General features: G+C 37.7%; 1 protein-coding gene across 1 annotated transcript; it reads left to right on the top strand.

Annotated features, from left to right (window-relative positions):
* Positions 1 to 703: 703 nt before the first annotated feature.
* On the top strand, positions 704 to 4,978 carry LOC131048624 (uncharacterized). The gene is made up of 4 exons (XM_057982657.2): positions 704 to 1,092; positions 1,247 to 1,545; positions 3,363 to 3,573; positions 4,317 to 4,978. Exons 1-4 carry the CDS (start codon positions 874 to 876, stop codon positions 4,803 to 4,805), a joined length of 1,218 nt encoding a protein of 405 aa, XP_057838640.2. The 5' UTR covers positions 704 to 873; the 3' UTR covers positions 4,806 to 4,978.
* The last annotated feature ends 13,222 nt before the right edge of the window (positions 4,979 to 18,200 follow it).

Genomic DNA, 18,200 nt, shown 5'->3' on the forward strand with positions numbered 1-18,200 from the left:
TTTTTTCCCCATACTTTGTTGGTTTAGGTAGGGATACCTACATTCTTAGATCTCCAATTATCCACATGATTTGCTTTCAAAATATTTGTTTACTTGAACCACCCACTCTTGCCTTTCTTAAATCCATGTTTTCGGAGATGCTCAGCCACACTATTGGTCGGATTGGTGCCCTGATTTCTCCAGTTCTGCTATCGGAAAGACCTCCATCTTGACCATGAGGGCCTTGGTTTTTCCGGCTGCCTCGCGCTTTGCTCCCTTCTCCTAGATGACCCTACTTGATGCAAATTTTGGAATAGGTGATGACATTTGTCAACCCACCTGCCCCTTTCGAAGACCCATTGGGGCCAATACACCCCTATTTCAAATCCTTCATGTGGCGCTAGGGGATCTCGGGGTCTATCGTAATTCGCCGATCTCCATTTCTCCTTGGCCTCCAGTTCTCGTATTATCTCCATAAGAATAACAGCCTATGCTTTCACCGTCCTGCCTCGCCCCAAATCCAACGCCATGCTCTGCATCGCGAACTCCCCTCAGATGCGGCTAATTCAAATTTTCGGCAATTCGCACCATCTCCCCTCAGCTCCCCATTGCCTTGTATTATTCTTTTTATGTTGCATTATTTCAATTTTAAAAAAAACAAAAACAAAACAAAACAACAAAACTACTTTTATAATTGAATGTAGAGAGAATCTACAGCCACAGATGGCATTGTTATATTTCAACGTCACGCTTCATTCCCCACATGGTTTCGAAAAACAATATCCCTAATCACAATGGCAACAAAGAAACCTGAGAGGAATTTCAGAGCCCAAATTTTGAGCTTCGAAAGGTACAGAGACATAACGAAGCGCATGAGAGAATAGGGAGAGAAAGATGAAGGTGGTGGTTGTAGGAGGCAGCATAGCCGGCCTGGCATGTGCTCATGCTCTTTTTGCAGCAGGCTGTAAGCAAGTGATTGTCTTGGAGAAGGCTCGAACCTTAAAACCTGCTGGAGCAGGGCTGGGCTTGGAGCCCCAGACATGCAAAGTTTTGGCTGAATGGGACTTCCATCAACAACTCATGGATTCCACCCTTCCTCTCACCATTGACCAGGTCACATTTCTCTTTCTTCCAATCATTTTCACAGTTCACATCCCATCCCTTTATATACCCACTTAGAAAATTTTATTGGTTTGTTTGTTGTTTGATATTGATCCATCATATACCCAATTGTTAATTCTTTTTGGGTTTGGTCCCATTTTAGCAGAGTCAAGCAACTGATAGCAAGAGTAATGCCACCCGAGTGCTTGCTAGAGATGAGAATTTCAATTACAGGGCTGCTCACTGGAGTGATTTGCACAAAATGTTGTATGATAAGCTGCCAAGGGATACAGTACATTGGGGTCATGAGGTTGTTTCATTTCAGCAGAGTGAGGATGGCGTTAGAGTTGAAGTGAAGGTGGCTCAGACAGGGCAAACAGTTGTGGTGGATGGGGATTTGCTGGTTGCTGCAGATGGATCCATGTCTCTCATAAGGAAGCATTTTGAGCCTCACCAACACAGGAGGTATTGCCCAATTTACGGTAAATCGGATTCATTTAATTTTTTATGATTGTATTTTTTTTTTAGATCACCATGAATAGATGGGATGTTTGAGTCAATATCTAATTGAGTAAGGGAATTGTGGCTGTACGATTATAGAAATAATACTATTTGTGGGGTTAGGATGATTCCTCTTGCACTTTGCTGAAATCCTCCACTTGAGTTGCTTGGGATCCTGTTTGTGATTCTTGCCATTGTGGATGTTCGAAAAATTAGAAGATCGTTCCAGAAAAAGGTGCCACCAATTGAGGATTCTATTCCACTACAATATCTAATCATCCATCTATGCTGTTTAACCCAGAAAAATCTTTAAAGCATTCATTTTCATTTTTTCCCCGATGATGGCTCCAATGGCGAGAATCGTCATATTGAATCTTAAACAAGCTTATGCGGTGTAACCTAGAACAATCTTGCAAAATATCTATCTTTGATCACTTTATCATATCGTATGTTAGAACTGTTTCCCCAGCCTTGTTATGAACTAGAGCAATCTAGTAAGGATGGATCGTACTTGAACCCTGAACAAGTTCAAACTTTAAAATGAGAAGTTTCATTAGGCAAAAAGAAATCCAGAAGTGGCTTATAGGATCCACACATTCTCATAGATTTATCCAACTAGACGAGGAACATATAACTGAAAACCAATGATGAATTTTCCTTTATATTTTTCCGGCATATTCCTTTTATATAAAAATCCAGGTTGTACCAAGAAATGGAAATGGATAGTTTGATATCGTGGAAAGTAGACTATCAGGGATAAATAGGGTCAGGAAATGGTGGAAATGATGTCAAAATCTTCAGTAGAAAGCTTAAAATAAATATGTCTTTGTTTTATGTTCCAACTTTACAAACAGCATTGGAAATTCTGATCGTTCCAATGCTGAAGCATTTCTATTGCTATCCACCAAAGATGAAATTTCAAGAAGTTTCTAGGATAGGAAGACAGGTTCATATGGGCAAATCCTCTACCAAATGAAACATATGTTTTTAAAATGTTTGGAATTTACTTGCAGGTCTTAGAATTAGACGCAATCTTCTACTCAGCTGTGGCCTTCTCAGCCCAGCATCAGCTTCAATGTCAAGTTACTATTTCCATAGCAAAGCTTTGAACTCAAGCATTGGATTGTTGATGATCATGTCCCATGCAAATGTTCCCAATTTCCCAATCCTAGGCCCCTAATTTGTTTGAGTAGATACTCCAAGCTTGAGCTGCTGCTCATCCGACCAAGCAGGATAAACTCTCTTTCTATCTACACAGAAGTGAGACTACTGGTCTTCTAAGGTTCACAGTGATGATGTAAATCCTCCTGCAATTATGTCTAATTCTGGGATGTCCAGGATGTTTTGGCCTTTAGTAACCTGCACACATTCTCCCATTTGAGAAATTCTCCACAGTAAAACTTTGAGCTTAGACATCTTAACAAGTTTGGGTTAGCTTTAAAATAGGCTGGACGATTCTAAAGTTAAATTTTTTTTTATATCTTCTTTTTGTCCCACGAAATGGGTTTCAATCAATTACATGGAGTGATAAATTTCTCTATACCTTGGAATATAATTGGCATTCCTTTTGAAATGATCATTTGTTCGCAGAATACATTGCTTCTGTACCTATTGCTATTTTGTTTGAGAAGCCTTTAGGGATAGGTTAATTTTAGGGGACTCATTGGAGTTTTGAATTTTGTAATGAGCACAGTATAAATTTTGCAAAAGAGGTAAATATAAATGCCAATTGAGACTTAAGTATAGAAACTGAGAGCATAAACATAATTTCACCTGTGCAGGTATTTAGGCTATTGTGCATGGCGAGGTGTTTTTGATTATTCCAAGAATGATTCACCTGAGATGATTGCTTCCATTAAGAATGTCTACCCTGATCTTGGCAAATGTTTGTATTTTGATTTTGCCAAGGGAAGTCATTTTGTGCTTTACGAGTTGCATGGTAAAAGGCTTAATTGGCTTTGGTATGTCAATCAGCCTGAACCTCATATGAAGGTATTTGCGTGCCTTTTCAAGTTAACAAACGTTTCTGCTTTTGTGTGTTTGGCAGGTGAATTTATTAAAAAATGGGTTCATTGTTAACCAGGCATCTCATGCCGATGAGATCCTATGCAAATTTTTTTCCTAATTCATTCTGGTACAAGTTTTTTGATTTTTTGTTCAGTAACAAGACCTACTTAGGGAAGGTAAAGCCTGAGTTGGCCTAGCGGTGGAGAACTTGTGCTCTTGAAAGAGAGGTCACAAGGTCAAATCCTATAAGGGGGTAGGGTATGTACACCTTATTGGCTTCAGCCCATTACCTATCAAAAAAAAAAACAGACCTACTTAGGGAAGAGAAATCATTTGACACTGTTGAATTGACAATATAATATATTTTGTTGTCATCATGACTGACTCTTTAGCTGCTGTGACCATAATTTTCTTGTAAGTTTGTAACCAAGAGCCTGCTGTCCATTTTATCCACTTTTGTCCTTAATATATATTGCTTGGAATGATATATATATACCTATTCACTCTCTTTTGAATGTCGTTACAGAGCTTATGGCAAGATAGTTTTATGTACCTTTCTAGGGGAATTGACAAAAAAATTATTTGCCACATTAAACAGTGGAACTAGATATCAAGTTTTTTTTTTGTATATTATGTAACTTGAGAGTACCTTTGGAACAAATTTCATAATGCTTTTGCTTTGTTCTAGAAAGAAACTCATGAGCTGCAATTTTCTCTTTCTTTCTCAGATAAACTCATTAACTACAAAAGTAGACAAGAGCACCATTGAAAAGATGCATGAAGAAGCCAGTGAGACGTGGGGACCAGAGTTATCTGCTCTTATGAAGGCAACTTCAGAACCATTCATAAATGTTTTATATGACCGAGAACCACTCAAGCAGTTCGTTTGGAATCATGTGGTGCTTGTGGGTGATGCTGCACATCCAACTTCCCCCCATGCAAACAGAAGTACAAACATGTCAATCATTGATGCAAGTGTTTTGGGTCAATCAATTGCAAAATGGGGCTTTGACAAGATTTCTATAGCATTAGCTGAATACGAGTCTATTCGGCTCCCTGTGACATCACAACAAGTATTGTACTCTCGACGTTTAGGTCTCCTGAAACAGGGTTTTCTGTTTGATCCCCCACATAGTTTTCCTTGGTTTGAGGCAGATGCAAACCTATGTGACCAGCTGCTTCAAAGGAATATGCCTTGCTTCAAATCGAATAGCTAGATATAAGAGATATCAAATGAGGTTTGTAGTCAGCATTTGAAAAAAATTCCTGAATGATGGGCGTTTAAATGTGTGCAGCTGGAGATTGTTATCAGTACTTTCCTTAAAATATTATATCTAAGGTACATGTTGATAATAATAATCCTCTGCTAGAGGGCGATTTTCTTTTGAGATATTCATGGATCAAACTCACAAAATAATTATTATCTATTATTGTGAATGCACAAATCTATTCTAGATATAACGTATTAATATGTAATTCTTTTTGACTGTGTTAAGTGTTTTTCTTGTCATTTCTGATCAAACTCCATGATCCATGATAGATGTTATTAAACTTGGGTGAAATTGGATCCTTTAACAATTTCATTACCTAATTACACTCTCCTTTCAAATGGCAGCATAATTACTTTGCTTTATTTAATAAGAAAACCAAAGATAAAATGAGGATCACCTTGCTAAAACGACTACCTATTTCCAAACCTTCCAAAGAATAATACATTATCTTTCTCCTTAACGTGGAGTAAACATATAGGAATACATTTCCTTTTATTTAAGATACCTCACTCATTGTGAAGGCGCCTCTACACATTTTGATAAGTTATAGATTATTATAATGGTTTCCTGCTCAAGTTGAGCAAGACCTTGATAGCATTTATTTCAATTTTATGTATTTGAAATATAGTTCTCCTAATCTATAAGAGGAGGTACATGCAAAAATTTAAGCTGTAGTATAGTTATAATCAGATAGACACAAGATTAGTATATTATGACACAATGATTTTTTTTTGTGAAAAAACACATTTGAAAGAAATGTCACACTCCAAAGTAACTCTATATTATTTAATAATCAAGGGTTAAACACTTGTAGAGTCCGAGTCTTTACAAAGGTATCACCAAAAAAAGATTAGGAGTAATTTTGACAAAGTAATAGTACATATAAAATTCACACTAAACTTTTATTTCAAGCACTCAATAAATAGAAGAAACCATATGTGAAACCATCAAATAGTAATTAGAGAACCATGAGCCACAATCACCTAAAATGTAGCATCCAAATCTCTAATTAAATATCCACTGCTCAAATCTCAAAACGAGTTTATAGATTAAAAATAACATGTTCCTTTGACTTATCATAAACTCCTCATAATCCACTCACTAACTTGGGTGCTCCATTTTGATTCATTTTTTTGTATCCAAATACTTCTTATGACATGTCATGGCACGCATCACAAATTGGTCACAAGTAAAACTCTCTTTTACAATTCATAGTTTTTCATACATTTTCAATGTGGAAGGCTCAACTTTCAAAGGCCATAAGTTTTTAGCAATGAAGTTAATTGAATCATATATTTTTTAAATTGTAGAACATAGAGATTTTCATCATGGGTATTAGGGAATTGATGCCAAACCATATGAAAAAAATTCAAGGCAAAAACAACATTTATAATCTACAAATTGAATTTTTATGTTTTATGGTTCGATTTTTTTTTGTATTCTTAACATTAGGATGCAAGTTCGAGACATATTTCCTATCATTCTTCCACTTGTCAAACACCTTAAGAGCAAAGGTAGTACCAACACTATCAACTAATCCCCAAGGCTGAAAAGCTCATAGATTCACAACCCCACCTAAACTTTTATATGCTTATTAGCTCTATCAATACATCTACAACATCCTATAAAGCATCAAGTATATCTAGCATCATCCTCCCATCCTCTAGTAAGTCATGAACAAAATGGTATTGACATCAAGATGCTTAGTCCTTGCATAAATGTTGTGTTTATTTGCCCAACATATGAAAATTTGAAGTTATCACATAGAACTATAATACTTCTTGACTAAATCCCACATTTGAACATAATCTCTCAAGTTAGATGGTTCTTTATAAGCATGAGTAGCTATCATGTACTCAATTTTCACATTAAACAAAAAAACCACAACATTTTGCTTGTTCATCTAACTGATAGTACCATTTAATAAAGTAAAAATGTAATCATTGATGAATCTCTTACTACTAATATCATCTATATACTATGAATCCATAAATATAGGAATATTCATTGAGTGTTAATCCCCCATATAATAACCATGATAATAAAGAGTACTTAGAGCTAACTAGCAAATATCCAAAGATCCTTTTAACTACATCTTAATGAGGTTGTCCAAGATTAGCCATGAAATTGACAAGAACTTTCACTATTTGGAAAATGTGTGGTTTAGTCTAGACCATGACATACATCAATATCTCAACAACACTAGCATAAAGTAGTTGATCCATTCCCTCCATCTCATTAGGTGAAGTTGAGTATTGCTCTACAAATAAGTTTGTTCCCACTAATATATCAATACATAATGATTTGTAAGTTGTTATGCTGAATCTCTCTAACATTGAGTTCACATACTTGCTTTAGCCTAACCAAAGCTTTATGTTCACCCCATCTCTTAAGATCTCCATACCTGAAATATTTTTGTCAATGCCTAAGTCCATCTCAAATTGTGTTGAAAGCTCAAACTTCTCCCATATAGTGTTTTGGCTATGTCATGTAGATCTCCTCCAAATCATCATGAAGAAAAATGATTTTCACATCTATTTGGCCAATTTCAAGATCAAAATTTTTTGTAATAGATAATAAAATTTAAATGAATGTCAATTTAGCAATTTAAAAAAATCACCATAATTGATTCCCTCAACTTGGGATTATCCCTTCATAACTAGTCTATCTTTGTACTTCTCAATATTGTCATTAGAATCGATCTTCCTTTTGAACTATACAACCAACATATTTCTAACCATTAGATAAAGATTCTAATTGCCATGTGAGACATGGGTGATATTCACCTACAAAGAGTTCTTGTAGAAAGAGTTTACCTACATACTTGATTGAGGTGATATGTATTGAAGTTATAAATGTTGAAATCTATTAGGCATTGTGATTTACACATGATAATGATGTTACAAGTTTTGTTGTATATCATATATGTTGGTTCACATTTTCTAATGTTGTGATGACAACCATAACGTATTAGTTTTTGTCGGAGCATGATGAACTATGTAGGAACACATGCAATAGAAATGGAGTTCATATGACACAATTAGAGAGCAATATAATATCTTGGAAGATGGAACAAAGTACCACAAGTAATTAGGAGTAATATTACGTTTGTGTGAGTTACCGCAAATAAAGAGTTGGTAGTGGGGATAATACTATAAACATAAATGTTTATTAATAGTTTTAAGGTTATAACTATCGGTACATAGTGTGTGATAGTGATAAGGTGTACAAGGTGATTATCCATGTGGAAACATCACACTTAGTGGTGCAGGAGCACCTAGAACTTAGGCTCATAGTCCTTCTAAAATTTTGGCTTGTACTGACCTTAGCCAAGTCAGGTTTCTAATAAGGACTCCAAGAAGGCCCAAGGTGTGCGTGTAAAGTTTGTTTTGAGTCAAGTGTAGGCCTAGTAGAGTTAGTTTTCTTTCTAGGTTTGCATCTTTGTGAGTAGGTGATAATTTGAGTAGGTAAATGGCCTTCTTGTTGGTCAAAAGAGGCATAACTTGGTGTGAGAATTAGAGAGGTTTAGAATAGTCTTAGGAATGTTTTAAAAGTCATGAATAATGACTTGTAATAGGTTGCCTAAGTTGGCAAAGCAAAATATGGAAAATTGTAAAAGTTGTCATGACAACTTTGTTCCTAAAAGTACTTAGCGGTGGAGTTAGGGTTAGCATATTGACCTAGGATGCCTCCACACATGGGGAAGAATATTTAAAACCTCCTCTTGCACAGTTACCGGGGTTGGAAGTTTGATTTTGTATGAAAGACAATCTGGAACTACTCATTTTCGGACTGTTATCACTATTTTTGTCTTATTTTGCATAAAATGTGAACTCAAATGGATTGAATCCATTGATCCAATTTTGGATTGTAGTTCTTTGGTGTGTTCCAATACTATTTGATTCATTTCATGCTTTGTAGATAGTGTGTATTGGTACTTTCACCATTTTGTTTTCAAACAACCAGTTTTGGCTTGTAAATAGAAAATTCTTGTAAAATGGTTGCCCCATAAAATCCCTTCGTGCTACCCTCATGACCTATTGGGACATGAAAGGAAACCCTATGTACAGTGTAAATATGTAGGGAGGAGCTATAGAAGTGGAGTTCATCATGGTTACCACCTTGTTCTAGGTGAGTCCAGGAGCAACCCGACTAGAGAAAACAGGGTGTAAATTGAGTGTATACTGCACGAGTGGATACAAAACCTTAGCCAAATCATTTGGGGTGATTCATGAAGTCCATACAGAGTTGCATTGCAAGGAGAAGCCTTGACAAGTCATTTAGATACCCATTTCACAAAGTTGAACAGTCACTGCCAATCAAAGGCATAGAAACCCTTGCAAACCCTCATTTTTGGGTTAGGGCATTATACGACAAGTTGGAAGCCTAAAAATGACAAAATCTCTTAGGGTTGGGTGAGTGTTTGAAGAAAAATAAACCTTGTTGCGGGGTCTTTTGGACCAATTCCCTCAAAACTCTTGAAAACCGGATTTTGGAGGCCTAATAAGGGCTCATCCTTGTAGCCCTATTTCTAGGCAAATTGGTGAAATTGGTAAGGAAGATAGTGAATGAAAAACCACAAATGGGCCAAATTGAATTAACTCCATGGTAAATGCCACCTCCACACCTCTGCAATGACTCACAACAGTATGGGGGTGAAATTGACAAGTTGTTGTCAAGATAGCAAGAATGAGCATATGGGAAACACTTTGAAATGGTAGGGCTCCTAGTCAAACACTTGTTGCAAACACCTTGAGATTGGGAAGGACTTGGAGGTCTTGGAGCATATCTAGACCTGGTGAGGTTGGTGGAATTGTGCAACACCAACTAGGCGAAGTGTGAGCAAGCTAGGTAAACCCCATCAAATTGGTATCATAGCCTATAAGATTTGGGCTAGAAGAGTTGATGTCCTTAGTGGAATATGTAGGAGACAACACCATGGTGACCAATGTAGAGTTGGCAAAGAAAGTGGATGATCAGGAGAAAGAGAATAGGCTCCTGAAGGAAAAATTGGTAGAATTGGAAAGTAAGCTTGGTGTAATTGAAACCAAGGCAGATGAAGTGTTAGTGAAAGTTGAAGGAGTAGAAGGGAAGGGTAAAGAGGTGTCAGAGATGGACAAAGTACCTGAACCTGATCCTGTTTTAGAACAAGAACCTTTCCTAAAGGCATTGAAAGCCTTGAGTGGTAAATCACTAGAAGGATTTCCATTGTTCACTGGTACGATGGAAGCAGAAGTGGTTCTAGAATGGATAGAGGGCATGGAGAACCATTTTGAGTGTGAAGGCATAACTGAAGGTCAAAGAGTTAAAGTGGCCAAGTCTAGGATGAGAGGAGATGCTCTCACTTGGTGGAAATTTGTGCAGGATGAGAGAAAGAAGATGGGTAAAGCCCCCATCTCTTCTTGGAAAGGGATGTTAGTCAAAATCAAAGAAGCCTACCTCCATGATGACTATGAAGTGCAAATTCATAGGAAAAGACAAAACCTAAGACAGAAAAACCTTGATGTGAGTGGTTATACAGAGGAGTTTCACAAACTTAGTCTTAGATCTCATGTTGTGGAAGAAGAAAGCCTCAAGGTAGCTAGATACCTAAATGGACTAAGGTGGAATATCCAAGAGGAAATTAGTCTAATGAGCCCAAAGACAGTTCATCAAAGCTATCAACTTTCCCTTAAAGTGGAAGAAAAATTGAAAAGAAAACATGATTCAAGTAGTAATAGAGGCATATGTAGAGGAAAATAAACTAGAGGCCATAGGGGAGGCTTTGGAGGTAGAAACTCATAGCAAAGAACACAAGGTGAGTCTAAACTCACTAAGCAACAAGAAGGAGGCACTAGTAAAGGAGGATTCAATAGAGGAAGGGGGTCAAGTAGTGGTTTTAGAGGAAGGTCTAGTGGACAAGGTAGAGGTTCCTCATATTTTGCCTCAATGAAATGCTACCATTGCAATCAGCTTGGACATCTAGCATATAGGTGTCCAGAGAAGGGGTCATCATCGTAGGGTAGTGAAAGGAGAGTGAACTATCTTCAAGAAGATATTTCAAGCAGAAAGAATTCAGAGATTTCCTTAGAATCAGAGGTAGGTGACAACCTAATGATAAGAAGAACTTTGATAAAATAACCTGTCAGAGAAGAGCCTAGCTAAAGGAGGTCATTATTTAGGATCAAATGCAAGATAATGGACAAAGTTTTCAAAGTGATCATAGACTCAGGGTCAACAGACAATATTGTGTTAGAAGAGGCAGTGACTAAGCTTAAATTGCAAAGGATACCTCACAACAACCCATATAGGGTCACTTGGTTGAACAAAGGCCAACATGTCATAGTCAATGAGCAAGCATGGGTGGATTTCACCATTGGGAGGTATAAGGACAAAGTGTTATGTGGTGTCCTACCCATGGATGCATGCCATCTTCTATTAGGAAGACCATGGAAATTTGATAGACAAGCTATTCATGATGGAGCCAAGAATGCATACTCATTCAAGAAAGATGGAGTCACATTCAAGATCCAATCTATCCTCGACGATGGTGGAAAAAGAGCAGCAGGTCCTAATGTCCTTTTGGTGAGTGAAAAACAGTTCTTAAAGACACTTGAGGAAGGTGAAGGTATAGGGTTTGCATTAGTGATGAAGCCTAAAGAGGAAGACAAGAAAGAGCAACCAAATTTGCCAATAGAGGTTCAAGACCTATTGAAATAGTTCAAAGGAATAGTGAGTGATGGACAACCAACCACCTTGCCTACTAAAAGAGCCATAAGCCATCAAATAGACTTTATACCCAGAGCATCCTTACCTAACAAGGTGGCTTACAAGATGACTCCCCAACAAAATGTTGAGATTTCCAAACAAATCCAAGACCTTTTAGACCAAGGCCTAATTAGGAAAAGCATTAGCCCTTGTGTTGTACCTATTGTCTTAGCTCCAAAGAAAGGTGGTACTTGGAGATTGTGCATTGACTCTAGGGCCATAAATAGGATCACCATTAGATATAGGTTTCCAATTCCTAGAATAGAAGACCTAATGGATTGCTTAGGGGAAGCCAAATACTTTACCAAGATTGACCTTAAAAGTGGATACCACCAAAATAGGATTAAGGAGGGTGATGAATGGAAAACAACATTCAAGACAACAGAGGGTCTTTATGAATGGTTTGTAATGTCATTTGGCTTATCTAATGCTCCAAGAACCTTCACGAGACTCATGAATGAGGTGATGAAGGACTTCATAGGTAAATTTGTGGTGGTATATTTAGATGATATTCTCATTTTCAGTAAGGACAGGGCATATCATGTTAATCATTTGCAAATTGTGCTACAAAGATTGTATGAAGAGAAGCTAACCATGAACTTGGACAAGTGTGAATTTTTTAAGAAGGAGTTGGTTTACCTTGGGTTTGTGTTATCACAAGGAAATCTCAAGATGGATCCTAGCAAGGTTGAAGCCATAGTAAATTGGCCTACTCCTAATTCAGCAACAGAGATGAGAAGCTTCCATGGACTAGCTCAGTATTACAAGAAGTTCATTAGGCAATTCAGTGCTATATGCGCACCAATGTTGGACACTATTAGAGGTGGAATGAAGGCAAATTTTTAGTGGAATGAACAAGCAAATAGAGGTTTTGAAACCTTGAAAGAAAAGATAGCTACTCAACTGGCATTGGTGTTGGCTAGTTTTGAGAAACTCTTCACAGTGGAATCTGATGCAAGCAATGTTGCAGTAGGTGCTGTCCTAAGCCAAAAAGAAAGACCAGTAGCTTTCCATAGTGAGAAGATAAGTGATGCAAAGAGGAAATACTCCTCATATGACTTGAAATTATATGCTTTACTGCAGGCTTTAAGGAAGTGGAGACACTATCTCCTTCCTAAGGAATTTGTAGTCTATACAGACAATCAAGCTCTAAGCTTTCTAAAACCACAAGATAAACTCAGTCACAAACACATGAAGTGGGTAGAGTATATGCAAGCCTACACATTCACAATCAAGCACAAAAAAGGTCAATTAAACCGGGTTGTTGATGCATTGAGCAAAAGACTCTTGACAGTCCAAGAAATTCAGTTAAGAAGCATAGGTGTTGACAGTTTTAGAGACCTATACCCAGATGATGAAGACTTTTCAAATGCCTACAAGGTATGCAAAGAGTATCAAAGTCATTTTCATAGTGAGTATTCTGATTTTACCTTGCAAGATGGGTTATTGTTTAGAGGAGGACAACTTTGTGTGCCTAGAGGGTCAATGAGAGAAAATCTCATACAAGAGAAGCATAATGGCAGGCTTAGTGGTCATTTTGGAGTAAAAAAGACTCACGAGTTAGTTTAAAGGTATTACTATTGGCCTAGGATGAATCAAGATGTTAGGAAGCATGTGGAAACTTGTATTGTTTGTCAAAAGGCCAAGGGCACTTCTTCAAATGCCAGTTTATACCAACCTCTTCCAATACCAAATAGACCTTGGGAGTGCATTAGTATGGAGTTTGTAGTGGGTTTACCAAGGACAAAGCAAGGATTTGAAAATATTTATGTCATAGTGGACAGGTTTAGTAAGATGGCCCACTTTGTACCTTGCAAGACTACTCATGATGCATGTCATATAGCTCATTTGTTCTTCAAGGAAGTGATAAGGATACATGGTTTACCCATGAACATTGTTTCAGATAGGGACTCAAAGTTCATGAGTCATTTTTGGAAGACACTTTGGCAAAAGCTTGACACCAACCTATCTTTTGGATTAGCCTACCATCCACAAACAGATGGGCAAACCAAAGTGGTTAATAGGAGCTTATGAAACTTATTAAGGTGCCTTACAAAGGAGTATGGTTAGACATGGGATCGAGTATTATCTCAAGCTGAATATGCTTACAATGACACAATTAATAGAACCACAGGCAAGAGTCCTTTTGAAGTGGTCTACGGTCTTCACACAAGGGGTATATTGGAGTTAAGGGATTTAGGAAATGCAGCTACAAGGAGTGGTTATGCAGAAGATTTTGCTCAGTCAATGAATGAGGTACATGAATCAGTCAAGCAAGCATTGATGGAGAACACAAGTAAGATAAAGAAAAAGGTTGATGAGAGAAGGAAGAACCTACAATTCCAAGTAGGAGATCTTGTCATGGTGCATCTTAACAAAGCAAGGCTACAACAAGGAGTACCTAATAAGTTGTAGATGAGAAGGTTGGGTCCATGTGCCATCCTAGCTAAGTATGGAGAAAATACATACAAGGTGGACCTACCTAGTGAAATAGGACTGTCACCAGTTTTCAACATAGAAGACTTAGTTGCTTACAAAGGACCAATTCAAGGTTCAGATTGCAGTCACTCAGAGGTATCAGATGATATAAATAACCTTCAAGTACCAACAAAACCAAATCCAAAGGCTGAAAAGGTATTGAGTTCAAGGATCGCTAAGAAGACAAGGCACCAAATTTATTGGGAGCACCTAATCAAGTGGCAGGGTATGGATGATGTTGAAGCTACATGGGTGCTTGAGACAGAGTTCAAGAAGTTAGGCATTGATCAGAATCTGATCCCCGGAGAGGTGACTTGATTTACTTTTGTTTGGGAGAATGGTGCAGGAGCACTTAGGACTTAGGCTCATAGTCCTTCTACAATTTTGGCTTGTACTGACCTTAGCCAAGTCAGGTTTCTAATAAGGGCTCTAGAAGGGTCCAAGGTGTGTGTGTAAAGTTTGTTTTGAGTCAAGTGTAGGCCTAGTAGAGTTAGTTTTCTTTCTAGGTTTGCATCTCTGTGAGTAGGTGATAGTTTGAGTAGGTAAATGGCCTTCTTGTTGGTCAAAAGAGGCATAACTTGGTGTGAGCATTAGAGAGGTTTAGAATAGTCTTAGGAATGTTTACAAATTCATGAATAATGACTTGTAATAGGTTGCCTAAGTTGGCAAAGCAAAATATGAAAAATTGTAAAAGTTGTCATGACAACTTTGGTCCTAAAATTGCTTAGCGGTGGAGTTAGGGTTAGCATATTGACCTAGGATGCCTCCAAATGTGGGGAAGACTATTTAAAACCTCCTCTTGCATGGTTACCAGGGTTGGAAGTTTGATTTTGTATGAAAGACAATCTGAAACTACTCATTTTCGAACTGTTATCACTGTTTTTGTCTTATTTTGCATAAAATGTAAACTCAAATGGATTGAATCCATTGATCTAGTTTTGGATTGTAGTTCTTTGGTGTGTTATAGTACTATTTGATTCATTTCATGCTTTGTAGATAGTGTGTGTTGGTACTTTCACCATTTTGTTTTCAAACAACTAGTTTTGGCTTGTAAATAGCAAATTCTTGTAAAATGGTTGCTCCATAAAATACCTCTATGCTACCATCATTGCCTGTTGGGACATGGAAGGAAACCCTATGTACAGTGTAAATATGTAGGGAGGAGTTCTAGAAGTGGAGTTCATCATGGTTACCACCTTGTTCTAGGCGAGTCCAGGAGCAACCCGGCTAGAGAAAACAGGGTGTAAATTGAGTGTATACTGCAGGCGTGGATAAAAAACCTTAGCCAAATCATTTGGGGTGATTCATGAAGCCCGTACAAAGTTGCAACTACAAGGAGAAACCTTGACAAGTCAGTTAGAAAGCCATTTCACAAAGTTGAACAATCACTGCCGGTCAAAGGCCTAGAAACCCTTGCAAACCCTCATTTTTTGGTTAGGGCACTGTACGACGAGTTGGAAGACTAAAACCAACAAAATCTCTTAGGGTTGGGTGAGTGTTTGAAGAAAAATAAACCTTTTTGTAGGGTCTTTTGGACCGATTCCCTCAAAACCCTTGAAAACTGGATTTTAGAGGCCTAATAGGGCCTCGTCCTTGTAGCCCTATTTCTAGGCAAATTGGTGAAATCGGTAAGGAAGAGTGTGAATGAAAAACCACAAATGGGCCAAATTGAATTCACTCCATGGTAAATGCCACCTCCACACCTTTGTAATGATTCACAACTATATGGGGGTGAAATTGACAAGTTGTTGTCAAGATAGCAAGAATGAGCATATGGAAAACACTTTGAAATGGTAGGGCTCCTGGTCAAACACTTGTTGCAAACACCTTGAGATTGGAAAAGAGAAATTCCTAGCAGAGATTGGGAAGGACTTGGAGGTCTTGGAGCATAGCTAGACCTGGTGAGGTTGGTGGAATTGTGCAACACCAACTAGGCGAAGTGTGAGCAAGCTAGGTAAACCCCATCACTTAGTGCTTTATGTAATACATTGTGAAGATGGGAACATGGATTAGACAGTCAAATGATAAAAAACAAAATGAAATAAACATGAACAATGCTAAAACATCAAGAGATCATTTTACCTTCCTATTTTACCTTCTCCTTCGGATTGAGCTTGATGAAGTGAAGGCGCCCTTTGATGATGCTCCTTTTAATGCGCTCCTTTGATTGATTTGGATGTGGATTGATCTCCTTTGTGCTCAACAAGATAGATTGATGGATTTGATAGGATTGGATTTAAGTGATGGATTATGAATTTGATAGATTTGAGAGAGGATTAGAAGAGGATGAGAGAAGAAATAGGCAGCATGACAATGCATGAGAAGTGGATCCAATTGTGAGGATAATAGGCTCCAATTTAAAGATTGGAGAAGGCCAATGGAGGACCAAGATTGATTTGATTATGAAGGATTGAGATTGATTTGAGATAGAAGGCATAGATCAAGGGTGCCTTGGGAAAATAAACAGGAATATAAAATTCCTTTGAAAAAAGGGGGAAGAAATTTGAATTTCAAACTTGAGGAATTAAAAATTCCAAAATAAGGATGCATTGAGGGATTCAAAGAAATTTGAATTTCTTTGAGAGACTCAATGTTGATGTGACATGAGTGGGAATAGGAAAAGTGATTTGTAGGAATCACATGAATAGGTTAACTAATTAAAATTAATTAACTAAGTGGGTTTAGAGGAAATAATTATTGGAGGGGACTGTAGAAGAATAGGGGAATAATTAATTTATTTGATAAGTTAATTATTGGAGAATAGGGACATGATTAATTATATTAGATATAATTGATTCTGAGAGGAATAAGGATAATACACTTAAATTAATTAATTATTTTGATAGGCTTAAATTAATTAAATATTAATTTAATTAATTTTAGGTGTCTACATTTTGCCCCTCTTTGATATAGTGTCGTGAAATGATGTTATATCAAAGAAGAATAAAACATAGTGGAAGAAAAGGATAAGGACTAGTAGCACGATGCCCCAGTTATGAGATGAAGAAAAGGATAAGAACTAGTAGCACGATGCCCCAGTCATGAGATGAGGAATAATGACGAGGAGGAAGGATGACGAGGAAGTAGTGGTATGCCCCCTCGAGAGGACATGCGGGTTCGAAGAACACGAGTGTGCTCTCAAAAGGAATTAGAAGAATAAGTGATGAAAGAATGAAGATAATGAAAGAGGGAACTAGGATGTGTTGGAGTGTTGTGAATGAAATGAGATAAAGAAATGATAAATGGATTGGATTTATTGTTGAGCAACTATAGAGAGCAAACCTAGATTTGATATTGCCATGGATAGTCTACACCACTGATTATAAGAACCAGGATGATATGAAGATCCGAGGAGTGGACTGACGCTCAGTCAAACAGGAATGTCTTGCACACAATCATGCAAGTGTTGATAAACACTAATGCAGGGTTGCCGGTTCGTACAAGGAAGACCTTCAAACACACCATGCTATGAAAACTATGCCCCATTATACACTAGCCAAGACATACCAAGATATAGGATGATCAAGGCAGTCCTGAACAAGTATAGTCCTGGGACACAAGATGAAAAACAAAGCGAAAAGCTCAAGCATGCAAACAACATGCACATGACCAACTAATATCTCTTGCCAAGAGTAGGACATGGATTTGGATAAGCTGTCGGACTAGGGAAGGAGGCATCCCGATGGGCAGGTGATGGATTGATTGATGGATGACAAAAGACAAGTTGGATGCAGGAGGTCTACAAATGAGAGGATTTTCACTTGGATTTGATTAGCAAAGGATGGATGGGTGCTTGAATTAGGCACAAGTCAATGCAAGCTCAGGTAGATGGGGAAAGCTCAGTTTGATGAATTGGGTAGGATTGGAAGAAGGATAAATGATTAGATAGGATGAAAAAGGGGGATGGATGATTGAATAGGATTGGATTAGGGATGGGATTACTGATTAAATTGGAAGAGATGGAAAATATGATTGGATAAGATAGGATTGGATGGGGTGGATTGGTGGATAGGATTTGATTGAATGGAACCAATGAAAAGGGAGAACCAATGGGTTAGTAAGAGGATGGATTAATGGAAGGAGGGAGTTATTGTTTGGATAGGAGATAGGTGGATG

Source organism: Cryptomeria japonica, chromosome 6 (genome assembly GCF_030272615.1).
Source record: "Cryptomeria japonica chromosome 6, Sugi_1.0, whole genome shotgun sequence".
Classification (NCBI taxonomy): Eukaryota; Viridiplantae; Streptophyta; class Pinopsida; order Cupressales; family Cupressaceae; genus Cryptomeria; species Cryptomeria japonica.